Source organism: Pseudophryne corroboree, chromosome 2, assembly GCF_028390025.1.
Source record: "Pseudophryne corroboree isolate aPseCor3 chromosome 2, aPseCor3.hap2, whole genome shotgun sequence".
Taxonomy (NCBI): domain Eukaryota; kingdom Metazoa; phylum Chordata; class Amphibia; order Anura; family Myobatrachidae; genus Pseudophryne; species Pseudophryne corroboree.
In genome coordinates, this window is record NC_086445.1 from 752,315,315 (window position 1) to 752,340,538 (window position 25,224).

General features: G+C 47.9%; 1 protein-coding gene across 1 annotated transcript in view; it reads right to left on the reverse strand.

Annotated features, from left to right (window-relative positions):
• The window catches only part of AMPD1 (adenosine monophosphate deaminase 1), a 398,148-nt gene that overhangs the window by 299,929 nt on the left and 72,995 nt on the right, over positions 1-25,224 (reverse strand). Inside the window, exons 2-3 of the mRNA XM_063955432.1 lie at positions 16,127-16,301; positions 6,044-6,200 (exon numbers count right to left, since the gene is read on the reverse strand). Of these exons, the coding sequence (XP_063811502.1) occupies positions 6,044-6,200; positions 16,127-16,301 (332 nt within the window). The remainder of the gene's footprint in view (positions 1-6,043; positions 6,201-16,126; positions 16,302-25,224) is intronic.

The following is a 25,224-nucleotide window of genomic DNA, read 5'->3' on the forward strand; positions in this document are numbered from 1 at the left end:
TCGTTCAAACCAGCCGCCGGTTCGTGAGCCAATCAGAGCTCGCGGACCGGCGGCTTCTGATTGGCTGCTGGTCCGCGAGCTCTGATTGGCTCGCGAACCGGTGGCTGGTTTGAAGTCCGCTATACGCCGCCGCGCCAGACACAGCCGCGCTGGCGGGCGCTCTCCTCTTCTGACAGCTGAGACATGCGTGTCTCAGTCAGCGCTGGACCAGCCCACGTGGCCATCGGCCCTTCTGGCATTTGCCAGAAGTGCCAGATGGCCAGTCCGGCCCTGCTGGGACTCCTAGCCCAGATATACCCCAATATGCATGACATAATTTCCTCTCAACTTTATAAGCTACGTAAAAAAAAGTGATTTAAAAAACATATAATTGACTATGACGTGGAGGCGGTTTAGCGCAGTTTTAAAACCCAAATAGTGATGATAGCAGTTTATAAAAATGATTGTAACTAACCTTAAGCTCATAATTGGGTATAATCCAATAATCATCGACCTGGGCACTATGCATTATGGGTATTACATCCAATTATGAGCTTAAGGTTAGTTAAAAGCATACGCCAAAGCCTGGCTGGCTAAACTAAGCAACAGAGCAGCGGCACAAACACACAGCAGTTATTTCTGTTTGAAAATGTTTTACAAATTAGTACTTTATTAGCAATAACCAATCAAACCAACTCACAAGTACTATCAATAGAAAACAATCCAACCCAGAAATTTCCTGAGAATCGTGTGTACAATATCATTGCTCGAAAGTAGTTACCAAACAGCAAAGAAAACCCCCCAGAAACCATGTGTAAAATAGCAACAGCAGACATTGATGCTTCCTACACAAGTGCACATGCCCCCAGCACAGGGCCGGTTCTACACCTTGCGGTGCCCAGTGCGAAAGTTTCCACTGGCGCCCCCCCTCCCCCCCCCCCCCGGCAAAACAGTTCACAAAAATAGGGGTGTGGCTTCATAGGGGAGGATCGTGGCCACAGTTATGCCCCCAATAGCTGTGCCCCCAGATTTGCCCCAAGTAGTTGTGCCCCCCAGTTGATTTGCCCCCTGTAGCTGTGCCCTACTGTAGATTTGCCCCCAATGGTTGTGCCCCTAGTTAATTTGCCCCCTGTAGCTGGTCCCCCAGTAGCTGTGCCACTTGTAGCTGTGCCCCCAGTTGATTTGCCCCCAGTAGCTGTTCTTCCTGTAGCAGTGCCCCCAGCATGTGCCCCCTGTAGATCTGCCCAAGTAGCTGTGCCCCTTGTAGCAGTGCCCACTGTAGCAGTGCCCCCTGCAGTAGTGCCCCTAGTATCTGTGCCCCTTGTAGCTGTGCGCCCAGTTGATTTGCCCCCAGTAGCTGTTCCCCCTGTAGCAGTGCCCCCAGTATGTGCCCCCTGTATATCTGCCCCCAGTAGCTGTGCCCCCAGTATGTGCCCTCTGTAGTAGTGCCCCCAGTAGCTGTTACCCCTGTAGCAGTGCCCCCAGTATGTGCCCTCTGTAGCTGTGCCCCCTTTAGTAGTGCCTTCAGTAGCTGTTCCCCCTGTAGCAGTGCCCCCAGTATGTGCCCTCTGTAGCTGTGCCCCCTGTAGTAGTGCCCCCAGTAGCTGTTCCCCCTGTAGCAGTGCCCCCAGTATGTGCCCTCTGTAGTTGTGCCCCTTGTAGCTGTGCCCCCAGTCGTAGTGCCCCTTGTAGCTGTGCCCCCTGTATGTGCCCCCAGTATGTGCCCCCAGTAGCAGCGATGCTTTCAAAGCCTAAAGGGGAAAAAAACAATACTTACCAGCCTCGCTCTTGCTTCCGGGCCCGCCGCTGCCGCTGCTGTCTCCGGGCGCCGGCTCCTCTCTATGGGAGAGACGTCATGACGTCTCTCCCATAGCAGTGCCGCACTGACACTAGGGGTCAATTTTGACCTCTAGCTTCAGTCAGTGACGCCGGCTGCAGCGGGCGCACACGGCGCATGCTGCAGCCGGGAGCCGGGTAGGGAGGATTAGTAGCGGCTCTTGCCACGGCGGCGCCCTCAGGGTAGCGGCGCCCCGGGCAAAAAGCCTGCTTGCCCGTGGCAAGAGCCGCTACTGCACCAGCACATGCCTATTCTCAGTGCCCAGTCTGTCCCTCCCTCTTGGGGTCCCTGGGTCACTGATGACTGGCACTCTGTGCCCATGTAAAGCCCCGATCAATCAGCCTTTTTGTCGAGCAGTTCCCCAAAATCTTCCCAATTGCAAAAAACAGCATTGCGTACCTGCGTAGTACAGTGCGGAATACTTTGGGACACACAGTTACATATTAACCAGGTTACAGTACTGGTCAGATGCAGTGCTAGTCGGATACAGTGCAGGTTGGATACAGTGCGGGTTACAGTGCAGGTTGGATATAAAGCTGGTCAGATACAATGCAGGTTGCAGTGGGGGTCAGATACAGTGCAGGTGGATGCAGGGCAGATTGGATACAGTGTAGGTGAAATTCATTGCGGGTTTTATATAGTGCAGATCGCATACAGTGTGGGTCGGATACTGTGTGGGTCAGATATAGTGCAGGTTACAGTGTGGGTTGGATACAGGGCAGTTCGGAGTTTGGGCTGGATATAGGGCGCGTTAGCTACAGTGCAAGGTCGGATACAGTGCGAGATACAGTGCGGTTCAGATATAGTGCGAGCTACAGTGCAGGTCGGATACAGTGAGGGTCAGAGTGCGGGTTGGATACAGAGTGGGTTGGATACAGTGTAGGCTACAGTGCAGGTTGGATACAGTGCGTGTCGCATACAGTGAGGGTTGGCTACAGTGCAAGGTCAGATACAGTGCGCGTCGGATACACTGAATTGTATATATTGTGGGTCAGATACAGCGTGGGCCGGATAAAATGCAGGTTACAGTATGAGTCAAATACAGTGTGGGTTGGATACAGCGCAGGTCAGATACAGTGTGGGTTGGATAACGTGCAGGTCAAATACAATGTGGATCGAATACAGTGTGGGTCAGATACAGCACGGATTACAGTGCAGGTCGGATACAGTGCAGGTCAGATACACCAATAGTGCACTTACTGTGACAGAGGGTACTCAGCGCGGGGTTGTCAGTGGTGCCAGCAGTGTCGGCAGTGAAGGGGTGCCAATGGTATCCTTAGTGCGGTGGTGCTGGCAGTGTCTGCAGTGCAAGGGTGTCAGGTGTGTCCTCCGTGCGGTGATGCCAGCAGTGTCGACAGTGCAGATGTGCCAGCGGTATCTTTAATTTGGTGGTGCCGGCAGTGTCTGCAGTGCAGGGGTGCCAGTGGTGTCCTCAGTACGGTGGTGCCAGCAGTGCAGGGGTGTCAGTGATGTCCTCTATGCGGTGGTGCCAGCAGTGTCGGCAGTGCTGGGGTGCCAGCTGTGTCCTCAATGCGGTGGTGCCGGCAATGTCGGCAGTGCAGGAGTGTCAGCGGTGTCCTCAGTGCAGTGGTGCCGACAGTGTCAGCGGTGTTTGGGGGGGTTCGGTTCTCAGAGAACCAAACCCGCTTATCTCTAATATCTCTAATATATATATATATATTATATTTTGCACAATGGATCTCTTTGTCAAAAACTGGGGGACACAGTGGGGTGGCGCGGTCACATATCATCTGACCATGTCAAATAGTTAATCCCTCACTATAAAAAAAAAAAGCAAGGATAGGATGGATTATGGGGTCATTCAGATCTGATCGCTGGGCTGCGTTTTTTGCAGCCCTGCTATCAGATAGTCACCACCTACAGGGGGAGTGGATTTTCACTGTGCAGGTGTGCGATCGCATGTGTAGCAGAGCTGCACAAACTGATTTTGTGCAGTCTCTGCGCAGCCCAGGACTTACTCTTCCAGTGCGATGAGAACAGGCTGATCGGGGGCCGGAGCTGACGTCAGACACCCTCCCTGAAAACTCTTGATTCCACCAGCATTTTTCCGGACATTCCCTGAAAATGGTCAGTTGACACCCACAAACGTCCTCTTCCTGTCAATCTCCTTGCGAATGCCCGTGCAAATAGATCCTTCGCAACATCCCATTGCAGGGCGCCGTGTGGTGCACACACATGCTCAGTCCAGGTCTGATTGCCGCTGTGCGAAAATGCACAGCAGCAATCAGATCTGAATGACCCCCAATGTGTTGTGCAGAGAAAGACCTGTCTCTTTGTCTAGCACCCATCAACACAGGACTACGTTGCTCAACGCTAAATTTTGCCCTGCTAAAAAATTACTTTGTGTCAGTACAAGTGTTTCTAACATAGGTGGTCATTTCGAGTTGTTCGCTCGTTGCCGATTTTCGCTATGCTGCGATTTGCTGCTAAATGCGCATGCGCATGGTACGCAGCGCGCATGCGCTTAGTTATTTAACACAAAACTTAGTAGATTTACACAAGCTCGAATGACGTTTTTCCATCGCTCGAGTTACCATAGTGTGATTGACAGGAAGTGGGTGTTTCTGGGAGGTAACTGGCCGTTTTCAGGGAGTGTGCTAAAAAATGCAGGCGTGCCAGGGAAAAATGCAGGAGTGGCTGGAGAAACGGGGGAGGGGCTGGCTGAACGCAGGGCGTGTTTGTGACGTCAAACCAGGAACTAAACGGACTGAGGTGATCGCAATCTAGGAGTAGGTCTGGAGCTACTCAGAAACTGCAAAGAATTATTTAGTAGCAGTTTTGCTAATCTTTCGTTCACTATTCTGCTAAGCTAAGATACACTCCCAGAGGGCGGCGGCAGTGGCGGATTTGCCGCTAGGCAACCTAAGCGGTTGCCTAGAGCCCGGCGGGTTGCAAAGGGCCCGAAGCGGCCCCCCGCTTGTGTCACTGAGACACGCTGCCGCTCAGTCCGGCGGCAGCATGTCTCAGCTATCATGAGAGGAGAACGTGGGCGCGCGGTTAAGTCTGGCGGCGTGTAGGGACTTCAAACCAGCCGCCGGTTCGTGAGCCAATTAGAGCTCACGGACCGGCAGCCAATCAGGAGCTGCCGGTCCGCGAGCTATGATTGGCTCACGAACCGGCGGCTAGTTTGAAGTCCCTACACGCCGCCAGACATAGCCGCGCGCCCGCGTTCTGAGCAGCTTCAGCCCCAGCAGCAGCGCAGCAGCGGTAAGTAGCTGCAGCACTGTTGTGGGGATATTTCTAGACCTGGCACTGTGGGGGCAATTGGCTGGCACTGTGAGGCATTTGTATACCTGGCACTGTGGGGGCAATTGGCTGGCACTGTGGGGCATTTGTGTACCTGGCACTGTGGGGGCAATTGGCTGGCACTATGGGGCATTTGTATACCTGGCACTGTGGGGGCAATTGGCTGGCACTGTGGGGCATTTGTATAACTGGCACTGTGGGGGCATTTGTATACCTGGCACTGTGGGGGCATTTGTATACCTGTCAGGTATACAATTGCCCCCACAGTGACACTGTGGGGGCATTTGTGGATCTGGCACTGTGGGGGCATTTGTGGATCTGGCACTGTGGGGGCATTTGTGGATCTGGCACTGTGGGGGCATTTGTATACCTGGCACTGTGGGGGCATTTGTATATCTGGCACTGTGGGGGCAATTGTGGATCTGGAATTGTGGGGGCAATTGTGGATCTGGCACTGCACTATTGGGGGCATATGTCTGTGTATAATGTCCCATTTTAATTGGCCACACCCATTTTTTTGGCGTGCACGCGCCTTCATCGCGCGCACACAGTACCTCTATGGGGCACTCTCTGTCTGATTGGTCACTGCTTAGCCCCGCCAGGAGTGCACATAGACGTTCTCATTCTAGTGAATGGGGCGTGTACGTGTCACGGACACGTGCGCACCCCAGACGCGGTGATAGGCCCAAGCACGACGGAACTCCATCTGTAATGTAAAGGGGCATAAGTCAGAACAAAAATATAGTGCTATGGATTGTTTGAGGTATTGGGGCCCCAAATCGGTATTTCGCTTAGGGCCCCATGAGTTCTAAATCCGCCTCTGGGCGGCGGCCTAGCGTGTGCAATGCTGCTAAAAGCAGCTAGTGAGCGAACAACTTGGAATGACCACCCTAATGCGTACAGTACAGTGTGTATTTAACTAGTTTCTCAGAATATGATGAATGCTAGTAATCCAATTACCCCTGAGGCGTAGTCTCCTGTAATTTGCACCCTCTGGAAGTCTGGAACGGTTTTATACAGAGGAGCTGAGTCTGCGGCATCCACTACAGCAACATCTTTCATTTCGGCTTCAGGAACTTTGACAACAGTTAACTTCAGACGTTGCAGACGCTTCTTCCTAAGAAGGAGAAATAGCCTTTATGTTATTATGTGGTGCTTTGAAAGAAACAGTTATCTGGTAAAATTAGTGGCTAGGAGTGATGTTAACAATAATAACTGTAAACTTGTCACTTGCCTAGGAGCCAACAGGCTGGCAGATAGCACTGATTCTTAACTAAGGGCATACTTGCCTACCTGACCCTCTCCATGAGGGAGAAAATGCTCTGTTCCTGGACTTTCCTGGTAATGTATGATTGCCATCACCTGTGGTGAGCTAGTTAATTGATAAGAAAGGCTTTTCACCACAGGTGATGGCAATCATACATTACCAGGAAAGTCCAGGAACAGAGCATTTTCTCCCTCATGGAGAGGGTCAGGTAGGCAAGTATGACTAAGGGCCTAATTCAGCATGGATCGCTAAATAATGCAGACGCAAGTTAATTTGCGTTTATTTGTGATCAATCACAAACCTGCTAATAGACACAATACACTCCCACAATGCAAACTTGCAATAAAAAAACTTCAGTACACAAAAGGAGAGGCACCCAGAGTACCTAGCAATTCAGCGATGCTAGTCTGTACCCTTCAGCAACTTTGCTAATGTTCACAATTTAGCGGACATTCGCAAACAGTAAAATGTATTGTTTTTGTCTGCTTAACCTAAGAGGTATGATACCTCCCAACATGATCCTCTCCAGGAGGGACACAATGCTCTGCTTTTGGATTTTTCTTTTCATTTATGATTGTCTGCATCTGTATTGAACAGGTTAATGGATAAGAAAGGTGTTTCAGCACAGGTGATGGCAATCGTAGATTAAGAAGGAAGTCCAGGAGCAGAGCATTCTGTCCCTCCTGGAGAGGGTCATGTTGGGAGGTGTGGGTATCTAACCCATATTATATCACTTAATTATGTGTCATTAAACAATCAAGTCATCAAACATTGCAAAGTGCTGATTCTGAGGACTTCTAGGCCCTACACACATGCCGATATCACTGCACGATATGAACGATCTTGTTCATTAATGAACGAGATAACGTTCATATCGTGCAGTGTGGAGTCACCAGCGATGAACGATGCGCGGCCCTGCGCTCGTTCATCGCTGGTGACATGTCGGCTGTGCATGCAGGCCAATATGGACGAGATCGTCCATATTCGCCTGCACGTCTATGGAGCCGGGTGACGGGGGGAGTGAAGAAACTTCACTCCCCCCGTCACTGCCCCCCCCCCCCCCACCGCCGGGTCGCCGTCGGCCGTCGGGCACCTCGGCGGCACATCGCCTAATGTGTAGGGCGCCTTAGTTGTTCAATGTCATTAAATGTTATTAAACAATTAAACCACCAAACATATTAAAATAGCATGTTTGAAGTCCTAAACCTTAGCCAGGCATTAACACATCAGCTGTGTGTGATTTTGTGCAATTATTAGCTGAAATATTGATGGTAGTGCACCTGTCAGTTTGACTTCCACAGTCTGGACAGCTCCATAGCTACTCATAAGCTGCAATCACTTTGTGATTATTTTAAGGTTGCCTCTTAACAGATTTGCAAATGCACCGCCCAGGACACAGGCATGATACACCCACTACACCCCCCGTTACATCACCCCCCCCCCCCCCCCCCCCCGTTACATGCCACTGACACGCCTCCACCACACCTTTTTCATTTATCTATTTGCAACCTCTTTTTGGTTCGGAAATCTGCTAAGTTGTTTGCAGTTCATGATCTGGCACATGTGCGCTGTGATGTTTGCGCATGCATAGGGATCGATTCAATTCACCGACAGTTGAATAGCGCCGGGAATTAGCTCCCGGCGCTATTCAATTCAGCTCAAGTTAAGTCGGTGAATGCCCATTCTCCTGGAGTTAACAGGTTGTTTTGTCAGGAGAACGGGCATACTCTGACTTAACTCCCCGCCGCGATGCTGATTCCCGACAGAATCAGCCTCGCGCCAGCCGCACGGCAGCACTTTTCTCGGATTTCCTCTCTCATCCCCCGGGGGTGAGAGAAGAATTCCCGACAATTAGTGTCACTTGGCGCTGTATTGAATAGCGCCGGCGATATTCAACTGTCGGGGAATTGAATCGACCCCATAGTTTGCTAAAAATCACCAATTGCGCAATTACTTGCAATTGTGACTGAAGCTGAATCAGGCCCTAAGAACGAGCAAATGTTGGGCATCACTGTGACACATTGTTAGCATTCTGACCGGGACACTATGTGGAGCTCATGCCACTATGCAAATATATACCTGTAGGTTATTTGGCTTCTGACAAACATTAAATGTTTTTTGTATGATAGAACACTTACAGTGGGAGCTCCAATTAGGCAAGGACTGATGCAAATGATTATGGGTTTATTTAGGAAGAAGTAATAACCCATATATTTTCCAAATGAATGGTTTGACTACTTCCTCCTAATTAACAAGGGGCTGCAATCCCTCTATTTTCATTGGTTACTGCAACTCATCTTAATATGGGCCAGGCAAAGTCATGCGCATATTGCTGGAACTCTTCATTCGGCAGTGTTAGGCTGCCATTGCAGGAGAGAAAACCTATGACCATACCTCCCAACATGACCCTCTCCAGGAAGGACACAATGCTCTGCTTCTGGACTTTTCTCTTACTGGGCGGGATGTATTACTATTAACATACATCGCCGCACCTCGCCGGTTACCGCAGCGATGTTGATCGCGTATGTACTAACATATGCGATCAACATCGCGATGCGGTGACGGAGGCCCCCCGCGATACCTGTTAGGTGGTCTGCGGGGGGTCTCCGTCACCTCCATGGGGTCCCCACACTGCCTTGATGCCGGGTAGCAGCAGCAGGCTGCCCCCGGCGCCTCCTCCTCCCCCCTGCAGCCGGAAGGACGTCCGGCTGCGTTGCTAGGGGGAGGAGGAGATTACCTTCCGGGTCCGGGGCATCATGGAGGAAGGTAAGCTGGGGGGGAGGCGTCTGCGGCGGTGTCGACGGTGTCGGCGGATTGCGGCGGTCGGCGAAAAGAAGCCCATAGGCTTCTATAGGGTATCGCCATCCAGAGATGGCGATACCCTGGACGCCGAAAATGCGGCGGTAGGGTGTTAGTAAATATGAAAATGCGGTAAAACCCCCCGTTTTCGGGGGTTTTACCGCATTTTTGCTTTAGTACATCCCGCCCACTGTATGATTGCCGACACCTGTGTTGAACAGGTGAATGGATAAGAAAGGTGTTTCAGCACAGGTGAGGGCAATCATAAATTAAAAGGGAAGTGCAGGAGCAGAGCATTCTGTCCCTCCTGGAGAGGGTCATGTTGGGAGGTATGCTATGACCAGCAGTAGGGTTACCTATTAATAAATTGCTTGTAAAATTATATTGATGCACAGGATCAAACAAACTGCTCCACCAATGTTAAATAGACCCTTGAATCTATAAAGTTCTGCAAAATATGTAGTCATATAAATGGCTACTAAATCATTAGTAATTATTATACAAAAGACAACTATTAGTTCCAAATCTTTTTTTTTTTTTTTTTACTATGTATCTGTGCTTTAGTGACTAAGGGGGACATGTAACTAAGTAGTGATAAAAGTGGAGAAGTGAGCCAGTGGAGAAGAAGCGGAGAAGTTGCCCTTGGCAAACAATTATCTGCTCTGTATACTTTTATAGTATGCAAATTATAAATGTCACGTCAATGCTGATTGGTTGCCATGGGCAACTTCTCCACTGGCTCACTTCTCCACATTTATCACTGCTTTGTACATGTCCCCTTAAGGCAGTAGCGGATCTTGCCACGGGCAAGCAGGACTTTTGCCCGGGGCGCCACCTACCGGAGGGCGCCGGTGCCATCCAGAGGGCGCCGCACCATGGCAAGATCTGCTACTGTGCCCCCCGCTGTGTCCCGCGCTGGTCCCCTGCTGTGAAGGGAACTAGACACTACGCATCTAGTTTCCCTTCATGGAGAGGACCTTTGCTGTGCGGTGCGTGATGACGTCATCGCACACCGCACAGCATTGTGGGACTGACACAGACGCTAGGGGTCTGTCTATGCTGTGCTATGGGAGAGACGTCATGACGTCTGTCCCATAGATCCGAGGAGAGGAGCGGCGCCGGCGGAGGTCTGCAGCGGTCGGGAATCAGGAGCGGGGAGTGTATTATTTTTTCTTTTATTTTTTTTCTTTCAGCGGCGCTACAGGGGGCACAAATAGGGGCGTAACTGGCCACGCCCCCGTATGAAGCCATGCCCCTATTTTTTGCCCGGGGCGCCACAAGGGCTAGAACCGGCCCTGCCTTAAGTGCATAATTCAGACCTGATCACAATAGCAACATTTTTCTCTAATGTGTAAAACCATGTGCACTGCAGGGGGGGCAGATATAACATGTACAGAGAGAGTTAGATTTGGGTGGGGTGTGTTCAAACTGAAATCTAAATTGCAGTGTAAAAATAAAGCAGCCAGTATTTACCCTGCACAGAAACAAAATAACCCACCCAAATCTAACCGTTAACTCTCTCTGCACATGTTATATCTGCCACACCTGCAGTGCACATGGTTTTGCCCATTAGAGAAATATTTTGCTTTTGCGATCTCTAGGGGTAAATTTACTAAGATGGGAGTTCTATTTGAGATGGGATGTTGCCCATAGCAACCAATCAAATTCTACTTCTCATTTATCTAGCACCTTCTAGAAGATAATACCTGGAATCTGATTGGTTGCTATGGGTAACATCCCATTTTAAATAGAACTCCCATCTTAGTAAATTTACCCCTAAATTGATTTTAGTATCCAGTTGACTATTAAAAAAAATGTGACACACTAGTTGCTCATTCAGACCTAGTTGTTCACCTTAGCTATATGCTGTACTGCCACTACCCAGATTATTATTAGCTGCAGGATACTTCCTGTTTTCCTTCCAGACCTCTTAGTTAGTTGGAAGTATAAGAAGTCACACTATACTATGCACTCGGCCCCCAAATTCCCAGGCAGATTGGCTGCAGGTAAATGTCCAGCAGACTGTTCATATCAATGAAGCTGTGTACTCCCATAAGTACAGTCATCATTTCTGTCCATTCCAAGAATCACTAACTGACTGTTAAATATAGTCCTTCTCAAACTGTGTGCCTAGGCACCCTGGGGTGCCTCGGGACACTTGCAGGGGTGCCCTGGGTTGGTGGTCAAGGACCAAATCAAATCATTTATGGTCAATGTAATAGGCACAACCAGTGCCAGTGGCTTTCAACCATAAAATCATACTTGCCTACCTGACCCTCTCCATGAGGGAGAAACTGCTCTGTTCCTGGACTTTCCTGGTAATGTATGATTGCCATCACCTGTGGTGAGCTAGTTAATTGATAAGAAAAGTGTTTCACCACAGGTGATGGCAATCATACATTACCAGGAAAGTCCAGGAACAGAGTATTTTCTCCCTCATGGAGAGGGTCAGGTAGGCAAGTATGTATAAAATATGTAGACAAACAGAAGCAAATATTGTTCCTCACCACACAACTGACCATAAGGATAACATATAAACACAATTTACTTCATTTAAAATTTCTTTCTTAATTTCTCAATATGAAACTTTGGGCCTAGGGGTGCCGTGAAAACAATTCTTATGCTCTAGGGCGCCGTGATTCAAGAAAGTGGCAGAACCACTGCCTTAGACAATGCACAGATTTCGCTAAGGGGTACTCTATATTAGACTGACAGTAGCCGTCATAATTCTATGAAGTTCTGGAATCCCCACACGCTAGTCACGGGAGGAAGTAATGGCTGAAGGAGAGATAACTGAAATGACATATCAGACTGAGATTGCTCTATGTGTACCAGGCCTAAGCCCACTCTTCTACCTAACAATGTTCAGTTTTACGGCAGCCCTTCATCGAGAGGCACAGCCCTGTTCTGACATCCATCGCCAGCTAATCATAAGGAGGGATCAGAGGAACGGGTCTCTTATTAACACCAGTGTACTGTAATACACACATTTACTGCACAGCTCCTCAGTCAATCTGTAATGAGAGAAACAGACTTCAAACTTCATTGAGATGGCTCATTCCTAAAGTGAATGCTGATGGTAAATAATAAAGCAGCTCTTCCAGCTTGAATTAAACAGGCAAGTCATACTGTATATACCTTATAGAGGAGCAAAAAGACAAAACAAATTCTTTTGACAGTTTGCCCAGGTACCTTCCTGTAACTGGATGTGTGAACAGCAAACACCGATAAATAGAAACAGCTGCAGGTTCAGACAGGGCTGTCTTGAAAGATTACATTCGTAATTGTAGCAAATATAAATAGCAAAAGGATACATAATTTTCAAAGTGCACCAACAGTGGCCACAACGATGTAATATAATAAGATCACTCATGTGCATGAATTATAAAGTTAGCATATGTAATATATAAACATAGAACAGAACTCTTTTCGTTAATAGTTATTTTAAAATATGTGTATTGTAATAGAACAATATATACAAGAGGGGAAAAACAGAGAAAGGCACGCGGTAAGGGGGGTATTCAATTACCCACTAACATTTTTTTTTATGTGAATTTTTGCCCGGTAGTCATTATACAATTAGAGCCTGTTTTTTGGCGCAAGTTATATGCAAAGAAATGGGAAGTTGAAGAACCTCTAAGTGATTATTATAGTTAGGGGCCAGCACTGTTGCGTGATTTTACTATCATTAAAGCATTCCCAGATAAAGAAGAGATCCAGAATGAATAAACACCTGGGGCCTAATTCAAATCTGATCGCAGCAGCAAATTTGTTAGCAAATGGACAAAACCACGGGCCCAATTCAGACCTGATCGCTAGGCTGCGCTTTCGTTCAGCCTGCGATCAGGTCTAAACTGCGCATGCATATTCACTGCAATGCGTAGGCGCGTCGCACGGGTACAAAGCGGATTGGCGCTCAGCGATGGGTTTGTGCGAAAAATGTATTTGCACGGGCGTTTGTGAGGAGATTGACAGAAACAAGCCATTTATGGGTGTCAACTGACCAGAGGCGGATTTAGACCTCATGGGGCCCTAAGCGAAATACCGATTTGGGGCCCCCCTACCTCAAACAATCCATAGCACTATATTTTTGTTCTGACTTATGCCCCCTTACATTACAGATGGAGTTCCGTCTCTGCCAGGGCCTATCACCGCGTCTGGGGCGCGCACGTGTCCGTGACATGCACGCGCCCCATTCACTGGAATAAGAGCGTCTGTGTGCACTCCCGGCAGGGCTAAGCGGCGACCAATCAGACAGAGAATGCCCCATAGAGGTACTGTGCCCCACGGCGTACGCGCCAAAAAAATGGGTGTGGCCAATTAAAAATGGGACGTGAAACACAGACATATGCCCCCAATAGTGCAGTGCCAGATCCACAATTGCCCCCACAGTGCCAGATCCACAATTGACCCCACAGTGCCAGGTATACAAATGCCCCCACAGTGCCAGGTATACAAATGCCCCCACAGTGCCAGATCCACAAATGCCCCCACAGTGCCAGGTATACAAATGCCCCCACAGTGCCAGATCCACAAATGCCCCCACAGTGCCAGGTATACAAATGCCCCCACAGTGCCAGATCCACAATTGCCCCCACAGTGACAGATCCACAATTGCCCCCACAGTGTCAGGTAATACCTGACACTGTGGGGGCAATTGTGGATGTGACACTGTGGGGGCAATTGTATACCTGACAGGTATACAAATGCCCACACAGTGCCAGGTATACAAATGCCCCCACAGTGCCAGGTAAACAATTGCCCCCACAGTGCCAGGTATACAAATGCCCCACAGTGCCAGCCAATTGCCCCCACAGTGCCAGGTATACAATTGCCCCCACAGCAGCCAGTGCTGCACCTGCTTACCGCTGCTGCACTGCTGCTGCTGCTCCTCCTCCGGGCTCCGGCTGTGAGGGACGGGTGAGTCAGGAGAGGAGAGCGCCCGCCAGCGCGGCTGTGTCTGGCGCGGCGGCGTATAGCGGATTTCGTTCAAACCAGCCGCCGGTTCGTGAGCCAATCAGAGCTCGCGGACCGGCGGCTTCTGATTGGCTGCCGGTCCGCGAGCTCTGATTGGCTCACGAACCGGCGGCTGGTTTGAAGTCCGCTATACGCCGCCGCACCAGACACAGCCGCGCTGGCGGGCGCTCTCCTCTCCTGACAGCTGAGACACGCTGCCGCCAGACTGAGCGGCAGCGTGTCTCAGTGACACAAGCGGGGGGCCCGCTTCGGGCCCCCTGACCCGGCGGGCCCTAGGCAACCACTTAGGTTGCCTAGCGGCAAATCAGCCACTGCAACTGACCGTTTTCTGAGAGTGGTTGGAAAAACGCATGCGTGTCCAAGCGTTTGCAGGGCAGGTGTCTGACGTCAATTTCGGTCCTGAACAGGATGATGCGATTGCAGCGTCTGAGTAAGTCCTGGGCTACTCAGAGACTGCACAAGATCTGTTTGTACAGCTCTGCTACACATGCGTTCACACACTTGCAAAGCGAAAATACACTCCCCTATGGGTGGCGACTATGCGAACGCAGGACTGCAAAAATAAACCTAGCGAGCAAACAGGTCTGAATTAGGCCCCATGGGCACTGCAGGGGAGGCAGAAATAACATGTGCAGAGAGAGTTAGATTTGGGTTGGGTGTGTTTAAATTGAAATCTAAATTGCAGTAATAAAGCAGCCAGTATTTACTCTGCACAGAAATAATATAACCCACCCAAATCTAACTCTCTCTGCATATGTTATATCTTTCACACACACACCCTCCCCCCCTGCAGTGCACATGGTTTTGCCAATTTGCTAACAAATTTGCTGGCGATCAGATCTGAATTAGGGGCCTAATTCTGAGTTGATCGCAGCAGCAAATTTGTTAGCAGTTGGGCAAAACCATGTGCACTGCAGGGGGGACAGATATAACATGTGCAGAGAGAGTTAGATTTGGTTGGGGTGTATTCAAACTGAAATCTAAATTGTAGTGCAAAAATAAAGCAGCCAGTATTTACCCTGCACAGAAACAAAGTAACCCACCCAAATCTAACTCTCTCTGCAAATGTTATATCTGCCCCCCCCCCTGCAGTGCACATGGTTTTGCCCAATTGCTAACAAACTTTCTGCTGCGATCAACTCAGAATTACCCCCTAGGTCCCTTGTCCTTGCTACATGTCTAATTTAGTCTTATACATATGGAAACATTGTAATATGTTTTGTATTTGCATGCTAAAACAGCACTTAATATTAGCTTACCTTAGGGCAGTGGTTTCCAAACGTTTTTGAATCACGGCGCCCTAGAATATCAGAATTTTTTTCACGGCACCCCTAGCCCAAAAATTTCTTATTGAGAAATTTAGAAAGAAATATTACATTAAGTAGATCGCGTTTATAATATATGTCATCCTTAGGGTCAGTTGTGTGGTGAGGGATAAGATTTGCTTCTGTTTGGCCACATATTTTATGACTGGCAGCCACCAGCACTGGTTTTGGCTATTACATTGACCATGAATAATTTGAATTGGTCCTGGACCACCAAACCAGGGCACCCCTGCAAGTGTCCTGAGGCAACCCAGGGAGCCACGGCACACAGTTTGGGAACCTCTGCCTTAGGGGATTGACCCAAGCTGACTCCTGGGGAACTCAGACAGTTAGGTTTGGGTGGCGGCACTGAATATAGTAGGTAGGAGGGAAAAGGGAAGCGATACATACACCATTTGTACCCAAAAAGGGGGTTACAACAGCATTGGGAATAAATGCTAAACCAGCCTGGCTAAAAAAAATTTGCTAAAGATCTACTGTATAAGCAGAGCACACAATATTTGTTGTACGAAATAGCCTTATTTCCTATATGGGTTACGTAATTATTCTGGTTGATATTTCATTGATGAACCGATTATAAAAATGAGTGTTAGGCAGTGGGACTTGCTTATTAAATGCAGCAGAAAAAAAATGAACACAACAGGCAATTGGATCTTACTATTTTATGCGTGTTACCTTTTATCCTTAGCTTCCTTGGTATCCTGCATCACCAAGTGATCTGTCAATTCACTGTTTGCAATGGGACAGTTTTCCAATACATCAAAGGGAGATATTTCATCCTTGGTGTCCACATTAAGAACTTCAGTTGCAAATACTTTCTCAGCCAGACATCGGATCTCATCACTACTTTCTGAAGGAAAAAAATAAAAGTTACCAACAAATAGATGTAGTGATTCTGATCTCTGTAATTTCTGGGCTACTGCTTGTTTTGTCATCATCACTTTGCATTTGGTGACAAACAAAAGTAGTCTAACTAAACAAGATCTGGCTTACTATACACCATTGATTTATACCAAGCTCACAATTATATCATATCTGCTGTTAGGCCTTGCCCCCAAACTGTTTATTTTAAGAAGATTGTCACATATATACAATATAATATTGAAAGGAGGACTTGAGAATGTTTTGTTCATATGTTTGGAAATCCAGTCATAAGGACACAGAGCCATGTGAGTTCACTGCTGTGCTGCTTTATTCCATCACCAACTCCAGGCACACTGCACACTGGACCACCCACTTCCCAGCATCCCCCTGGTCCCAGGGACCATCACTGAAGATTCAGGCTTACACATATTACTAAGGGAGTGTCTACAAATATTAAGCATTCTAATACACTAACATCACATCCTCTTTTCTTTAAAGATAAGCCCTGTACGCTTTAATGCAACAATTAACAACGTCATATTAAGAACATCATCTAACACGTTTCAATGAGTCTCTCAGGTCTGCGTATTTCCCTTTTGGGTCTTTCATACACAGTCTGTGTTTCATCTACCATGTTGGACCATGGTTTGTTCACCATTATGAGGATCATCATACATGTCAGAAGAAGGGTATTCTTCAGTCATGTTGTCTTCATTATGGTTAGGTTGAGATCTTAAATCCACCCGATTTCTTCTTACTTCCATTCCACGCTCTGTACGTATAGTATAAGATCTTGGTGCTATTTGTGCTTGCACAATACCTTTCTGCACCCAAATACCTTTCTCGTGATCTCTGAGACGGACTTGGTCACCCGATTTTAGATCAGATAAGCTTTTTGTTCGCCTGTCATAGAACAGTTTCTGTTTCGCCTGTTGACGTTCCTTACTCAGTCTGACCAACACTGAGTTATGTGTATTTAGCAGTTCATCATGTATCGGGAGATTTGCTCTAATCCGCCTTCCCATCAGCATTTGTGCAGGAGAAAGTCCATTCTGTAAAGGTGTACTGCGGTAGATTAAAAGACTTTTGTAGAAATCTTCGTTACCTTCTGGAGCTTTTTTCATGAAACTCTTTACAGTTTTTACTGAACTTTCCACCAACCCATTTGAGTGTGGATAGTGGGGACTTGACGTAGTATGGACAAATTCCCACTCATCAGCAAATTGTCTAAATTCAGCACTGGAAAACTGAGGACCATTGTCAGTGAACACTTCCATAGGAACACCATGCCTTGCAAAGATTGACTTCATGCAATTGATTATGGCTTTACTAGTAGTTGTATGTAGTGTCTTCACCTCAGGGTAGTTAGAGTAATAATTAGTCACAACAATGTATGTTTTCCCATTACAATCAAACAAATCTGTGCCAGCTTTCTTCTATGGTCTCTCTGGCACTGCGTGAGGACTCAGTGGCTCGACTTGTTGTTTCGGTCTATACATAAGACATAATTCACAGGTAGCTGTAGTCTGTGCTATGTCTTGGTTCATTCTTGGCCAATACATAACTTCACAGGCTCTCCGCTTACATTTTTCTTCTCCTAAGTGGCCTTCATGTATCTTGCACAGCATAGTTTTTCTTAGTCGTGCAGGTATGACAAACCTATTGCCTTTGTTAATAATACCATCGACAACTGTAAGGTCACTGCGGTACATCCAATAATCATGGATAGACAGCGGGCACGCATGTTTTTCTGCTGGCCAACCTTTCAGAATGATATCTTTCAACACTTTCAATGTGTCATCTGTCTCAGTTTCTTTCCTAATCTGTTCTTGTCTTGCAAGAGACACTGGTAGAGAAGCTACGATCAAATTAACATAGGCTTCTATCTCTTCATCCATCAGACTTTTGGAACCTTCACTTTTGTCCACAGCACGAGAAAGTGTATCAGCAATGTACATGTATTTGCCGGGACAGTACAGCAAGTGTACATCATATTTCTGTAGTCTGATAAGCATTCGTTGAATTCTCATGGGACAGTCATGTAATGATTTAGTTATGATAGCTACCAATGGCTTGTGGTCAGTTTCCACTGTAAATGTTTGACCATACACAAACTGATGAAATCGCTCACATGCATATGTGATCGCTAGAAGTTCTTTTTCTATCTTAGCATACCATGTTTCAGCACTTGTCAGTGCTCTTGATGCATAGATTACTGGTTGCCATGTATCCTCATGTTCTTGTAACAGCACTGAGCCTAGGCCAAATTGTGAAACATCTGCTGAAATTCTTATTCTTTTCGCAGGATAAAAGAATTTTAGCACTGGTTGCTCTGTAATGATCTGTTTCAAGTTTTGCCAACTTTCTTCTTGTTCATGTGACCACATCCACTCGTTATCTTTGTCCAACAACCATCTAAGAGAGGCTGTTCGTTCAGAGAGTTGAGAAATAAACTTTCCTAAGTAAGTAATCATTCCTAGGAATCTTCTGACGTTGTCTTTGTTGTTAGGACGTTCCATGTTCACTATGGCTGATATTTTCCTTGGGTCTGGTTTTACACCTTGATCCGAGACCACGTCGCCCATAAAGGTAAGTGTATTCACGCCAAATTCACATTTGTCCTTGTTTAGCTTTAGATTTACTTTCTTGACAAGTTCCATTACTTGTCTCAATCTTGAATCATGTTCTTCCTTTGTAGATCCCCAGACAATAATGTCATCCATTAGTGTTTCAACACCTGGAATATGTTCATAAATCATGTGTATCTTTTTATGATATACATCTGGAGCAGACAATATTCCATATGGTAGTCGAAGAAATCTGTATCTACCTTCTGGTGTATTAAATGTACAAAGCTTTGAGCTGGCCTCATCTAGCATCATTTGCCAGAATCTTGATGATGCTTCCAATTTACTGAACCATTTTGCTCCCGCAAATTGCGACATGATTTCATCTCTGGTTGTTCTCATTTAATAGCTTTGTTTAAATCTCTGGGGTCTAGACATATTCTGAGTTGTCCATTTTTATTTTCAACAATTACTAAGGAGCTTACCCATCAGTAGGCTCATCAGCTTTCTGTATCACACTCAAGGCTTCCATATGATTTAACTCTTGTTTCGGTTTTTCTCTCAGCGCAAACGGCACTTTTCTACAGGGGTGTATCACTGAAGAAACTTGCGTGTCTATATTTATTTTATGCTCTCCAGGCAAACAACCTAGACCTTCAAACAAGTCTCTGTATTCTGTAAACATCGATTTGCAGTCATCTTTTACATGTGATGTCACCATAAAAACTTTCTTTAGCAAACTTAGTTTCTCACAGGAACTTAATCCTAGAATCGGTTGTACATTTTTATCCACAATCAGTAGAGATGTTTTAAACTGTTGTCCCTTATATTTCAGAGTCACTAAGCATGTACCTTTCACAGGAATTTCCTCCCCAGTGTACCCTGTAACTTTCACTTTGGCTGGATGAATTTTAGGTTTTACTCTAAAAGTCTTATAGTTTTGAAACAATATTAAATTCACCTGCGCACCAGTATCAAGCTTAAAGGGAATGACAATCTTGTGTTATGCACACCAGTGCCTGCAGGAAAGTACTGGTGTCAGAACTGTTATGCACTCCAGTGTCTGCAGGAATGTACTGGTGTTTGAACTGTTATGCAAAACAGATGGACTCACAGACAAACTGGGGGATATGACATAATGTACACAGAAGGTGATAGGGTAACAAAATACACACAAAGTGAACAGAGAAGCCCAGAGGCTAAGGAACTGGGTATCTCCCTTGTATTAGAACTGCTCAGATGGAAAAGCAAGATGTTGTGTTTTACTACGTAGAGAACCCGAAATGCTGTTGCTAAGGGCAACAGCAAAACCCTAAAGGGTTACCAACGGGTGTGGCAGTAAACTCCTTGGTCAGAGATGGAATGATAGACACAAGGAGAATCTCCACAATCCTAATTCTCACTTGCAGTGCACAGGTTTTAGCTTACTGCCACTAAACTGACCCCTGACACCTAGCACAGTGAGACAGGATTAGACAGGCAAGTCTTAGAATACAGCCGCAAACTTGCTAAGTTCACAGAGTAGTAACAGAACCCCAGCAAGCTAAACGACTGACTCCAGTCTTACTGCTAGGTCTGGATTGGCAGAGTGTAATACCAAATCCCCAGGCCTATTTGCAGTAAGCAACAAACAAATACAAAGCTACACAGTACTGGCTAACTTTCATGAACTGACTAACCAACAAAGATTCAGCAGCATCTGCTTACCCTGAAAAGAGGCCTTATAAAGCAGGTGCTGTCCACGCCCCACTCAGACCTCACAGACTGTGAGCACAAAAACCAGCACCGGATCCCCTGCCGTGCACAGAGCCTATAACCACTGCACAGCAAAAGACCCGAACCGGAGTATCAGCTGCGCTCAGGTTACACCACTAGCACTTGTCTCCCGGTTGCCATGACGACGTGGCAGCACAGGGCAGGAGACCCTAACAGTACCCCCCCTCTGACGAGGGGTCAAAGAACCCCTACCACCGGGTTTATCGGGGAACTGCGAGAAGAAAGAGCGTATCAGTCTGGGGGCATGAAGATCACAACTGCGCACCCACGACCGCTCCTCCGGGCCATACCCCTTCCAGTGCACCAAAAATGACAGCCAACCCCGAACCACCTTGGAGTCAAGAATCCTTTCAACAACAAACTCCCTCTGGCCATGTATCAGAAGAGGGGAAGGTCTTCCACTGGAAGAAGGATTACTAATCGCCCGTTTTAAAAGGGAACAATTATTATTATTATTATTACATTTTATTTATAGGGCGCCACAAGTGTTTCGCAGCGCCGTACAAAGGACAGTACAGGGAGACAAAACTTAGCATAACAGTAAATAAATAACAAAAATGGAGTGCAGGTAACAAAAAGCAACACAATTCTCAAAACATAATACAGCTTAGATGTAAGTAGCGAAGGAGTAATCATTGTACTACTTGGGGCTGGCAGCCATAGATAGAGATGAGCCTTTACCAGCAGGAGAGAAAGCAGGTAAAGATGGTCGCTGAGTGAAATGTGTCCAGAAGAGGGTTTAGACAAGAGGAAAGAGGGCCCTGCTCTGAAGAGCTAACAATCTAGTGGGGAGGGGCAACAGACAGATGACATGAGGTGCAAGCCGGTAGAAGCCTGATGGTGGTATGCGAGCAAAGCAGAGGTGTCCAAGGCATGGGGCAGGGGGATGGAGGAGCAGCCTAAGGACTAGGTTATGCATTGGAGGGGTACGCTTTGATGAATAGGTGGGTTTTCAATGCCCGTTTGAAGCTTTGCAAGGTCGGGGAGAGTCTAATGGAGCGGGGGAGCGCATTCCACTGAAGGGGTGCAGCACGGGCAAAATCCTGAACTCGTGCATGGGAAGCAGTGACCAAGGCAGAGGAGAGGCGACGGTCATCAGCCGACCGTAGTGGGCGGGAGGGAGTATGAAGGGAGAGGAGGTTGGAGATGTAGGGAGCAGTGGAATTAGAGATGGCCTTGTATGTGAGGGTGAGGAGTTTGAAGAGGATTCTGTAGGGGAATGGGAGCCAGTGTAGATTTTGTTGAAGGGGAGTGGCAGAAGTGGAGCGGCGGGAGAGGAAGATGAGCCTAGCTGCAGAGTTGAGGACAGATTGGAGGGGAGCGATGTGGGAGCAAGTGAGGCCAGTGAGGAGTACATTGCAGTAGTCAAGTCGTGAGATGACCAGTGAGTGGATGATAAGTTTAGTTGCACTCTGGGAGAGAAATGGCCTGATGCGAGCAATGTTGCGTAGCTGGAACCGACAAGATTGCGCCAGAGCTTGGATGTAGGGTGCAAAGGAGAGGGAGGAGTCAAGAGTGACACCCAGGCAGCGGAGTTGGGGAACTGGGGAGATGATAGTGTTGTCAACAGTGATAGAGATGTTTGTAGGGGGTGTTGCTCTGGCTGGGGGAAAGATAATAAGTTCAGTTTTATCCATGTTGAGCTTCAGAGAGCGCTCAGACATCCAGGAGGAGATGGCAGAGAGGCAGCTGGAGACCTGAGAGAGGACAGAGGGGGACAGATCAGGAGAGGAGAGGTAGAGTTGTGTGTCATCAGCATAGAGGTGGTATTGAAGGCCAAAGGAGTTAATGAGCGCACCCAGGGAAGAGGTGTAGAGGGAGAACAGAAGGGGGCCTAGGACAGAACCCTGAGGCACACCAACAGGAAGGATGGAAGGGTGTGAGGTGGTTCCGGAGGCAGACACAGAGAAGGAGCGGTTAGTGAGGTATGAGGTAAACCAGTCAAGGACGGTGCTAGAGAGGCCAACATTTTGGAGTGTGCGGAGGAGGAGAGGGTGATCCACGGTGTCAAAGGCAGCAGAGAGGTCCAGAAGGATGAGCAAAGAGAAGTGGCCCTTGGATTTGGCCGAAAGCAGGTCACTGGTGACTTTCACCAGGGCAGTCTCGGTGGAGTGGAGTGGGCGAAAGCCAGATTGTAGTGGATCAAGGATGGAATGGTCAGAGAGGTAGCTTGTGAGACGGCTGTAGACCAGTCGTTCAAGTAGTTTGGAGGCGAAAGGGAGAAGAGAGATTGGGCGGTAGCTAGTGAGTGATAAAGGGTCGAGGTTGGCTTTTTTGAGAATAGGGGACACCAGAGCATGTTTGAATGGTGAGGGAAAGATGCCAGTAGAGAGCGATAGGTTAAAGAGGTGAGCAAGGTGGGAGCATGCAGAGGGGGGGAGGGAGCGGAGAAGACGGGAGGGGAGGGGGTCCAAGTGGCAGGTTGTGGGGGGAGAGGATAAGATGAGGGAGTGGACTTCTTTGTCTGAGGTGGGACGGAAGCAGGACAGAGTGGGATAGATGGACGGGAGGGATGGTGGGAGCAGGGGGGCAGCAGAGGGGTGACGGGAGGAGATATAATTTTGAATATCCTCAATTTTGGAGATGAAGAAGGAGGCAAAGTCAGTGGGAGTGAGGGAAGAGGGGAGGGGAGGAGGAGGAGGGCGAAGGAGAGTGTTGAAAGTTTCAAAGAGTCGGCGTGGACTGGAGGACTGAGAAGAGATGAGTGTTTGGAAAAAGGATTGCTTGGCGAGAGAAAGAGCAGAGCTATAGGAAGAGAGGATAAACTTGAAATGGAGAAAGTCCGCCAGAGAGTGGGATCTCCTCCAGGAGCGTTCTGCAGACCGTGAACATTTTTGTAGGAATCGTGTGAGTTTGGTGTGCCAGGGTTGGGGTTTGGAGCGGCGGAGGGGGACAGATGAGAGGGGGGCCACAGAGTCAAGAGCAGCAGTAAGGGAAGAGTTATAGAAGGAGGCTGCCTGGTTGGGACAAGTCATAGTGGAAAGAGGAGAGAGGAAGGTCTCGAGGGAGGACATGATAGTGGGGTTGAGGGACCCGAGATTGCGTCTGGTGATGGTGGGTCTGGGTGTGGAGCAGAGAGGGGAAGATGAGAGGGTGAAAGAAAGCAGATGGTGGTCAGAGAGAGGGAAGGAAGAGTTAGAGAAATCAGAGAGATCACATCGGTGGGTGAAGACAAGGTCGAGGGAGTGGCCGAGATTGTGAGTAGGGGTGGAGGACCATTGAGAAAGTCCAAAGGAGGTGGAAAGAGCAAGAAGGTTAGAGGAAGCTGCATTAGTGATGTCGATAGGGATGTTAAAGTCACCGAGGATGATAGAGGGGAGGTCGGAGGAGAGAAAGTGGGGAAGCCAGGCAGCAAAGTTGTCAAGGAAAGGTGTACAGCGGCCAGGGGGGCGGTAGATCACTGCCACATGGAGGTGAATGGGGTAGAAGAGGCGGATAGTGTGGACCTCAAAGGTGGAGAAGGTGAGGGAGGGCTCAGGTGGGATGACACGAAAGGTGCAGTTAGGAGAGAGAAGGATGCCCACGCCTCCACCCTGGCGGCCATCAGGTCTGACCGTGTGGGTGAAGGAGAGGCCTCCGTAGGAGAGGGCAGCAGGGGAGGTGGTGTCAGAGGAGGAGAGCCAGGTTTCAGTGATGGCGAGAAGGTTAAAAGAGTGGGAGATGAAGAGGTCGTGGATAGTTGGCAACTTGTTGCAGATTGATCTAGCATTCCAGAGTGCACAGGAGAAGGGAAGGGAGGGGACGGGGGAAATGGGGATCAGGTTGGCTGGGTTCTGAATGCGTGTGGGTAGTCTGGAAATTTGGGTGGCGGGTGATCTAGCAGTGAGGATTGGTATGGGACAGGATCGAGGAGCCATAATTCCGGCTCAGTAGTGTTGTTCTGAGGAATAGTATTGAATGGAGTGGCTGTAATAAAGAAATAACAATAAGAAGGGGGATGTAGTCAAAGCAGAGACAGTGGAGACCAGTTTTTTTTTGTAAATAATGGAGGGAATGGAAACACAGAGAATGTTACACAGTGGTTGAAGAGAGTATAAATGAGGAGCAGAAAGCAATGTGTGAGAGCAGTATGGCTGTTACTTAAGCAGACAGGGAGGTCAGTGTCCAGGCTGTGTGGATTGCAGGCGTTGGTGGTACTGGATTAGGTTACTCTCTGTAGGCTGTTGATTGCAGGTGTGGAAGATAGTCTGCTGTCCTTCTGTTCTTCTCCTGTTTATCTCCGATTATCTCCAAGGTCATATCGCCATACTTAACACTAACATACTTCACAGCTAAGATGCTACACAGCCAGAGGCTTATTCAGCCAGTATGTACTGATTAAATAAGGACACAGTCTAGATTGCTAACAGCACCCACCCACTGAGACCCCACCCACAACAAAAGGTCAGCTACAGGTGCGAACAACAATAGAGCAGGACATCCCCCACTAGTACACAGTGAACTCCTACTATAGTAGTGGTTAGGAATAACTATAAACAAACACACAGGTTACCTATCACAATTCATAAAGTAAGCATAGAGCTTGCAGGGATGAGAGGCATGTAGGAGTGAGATAAAGTACCTGAG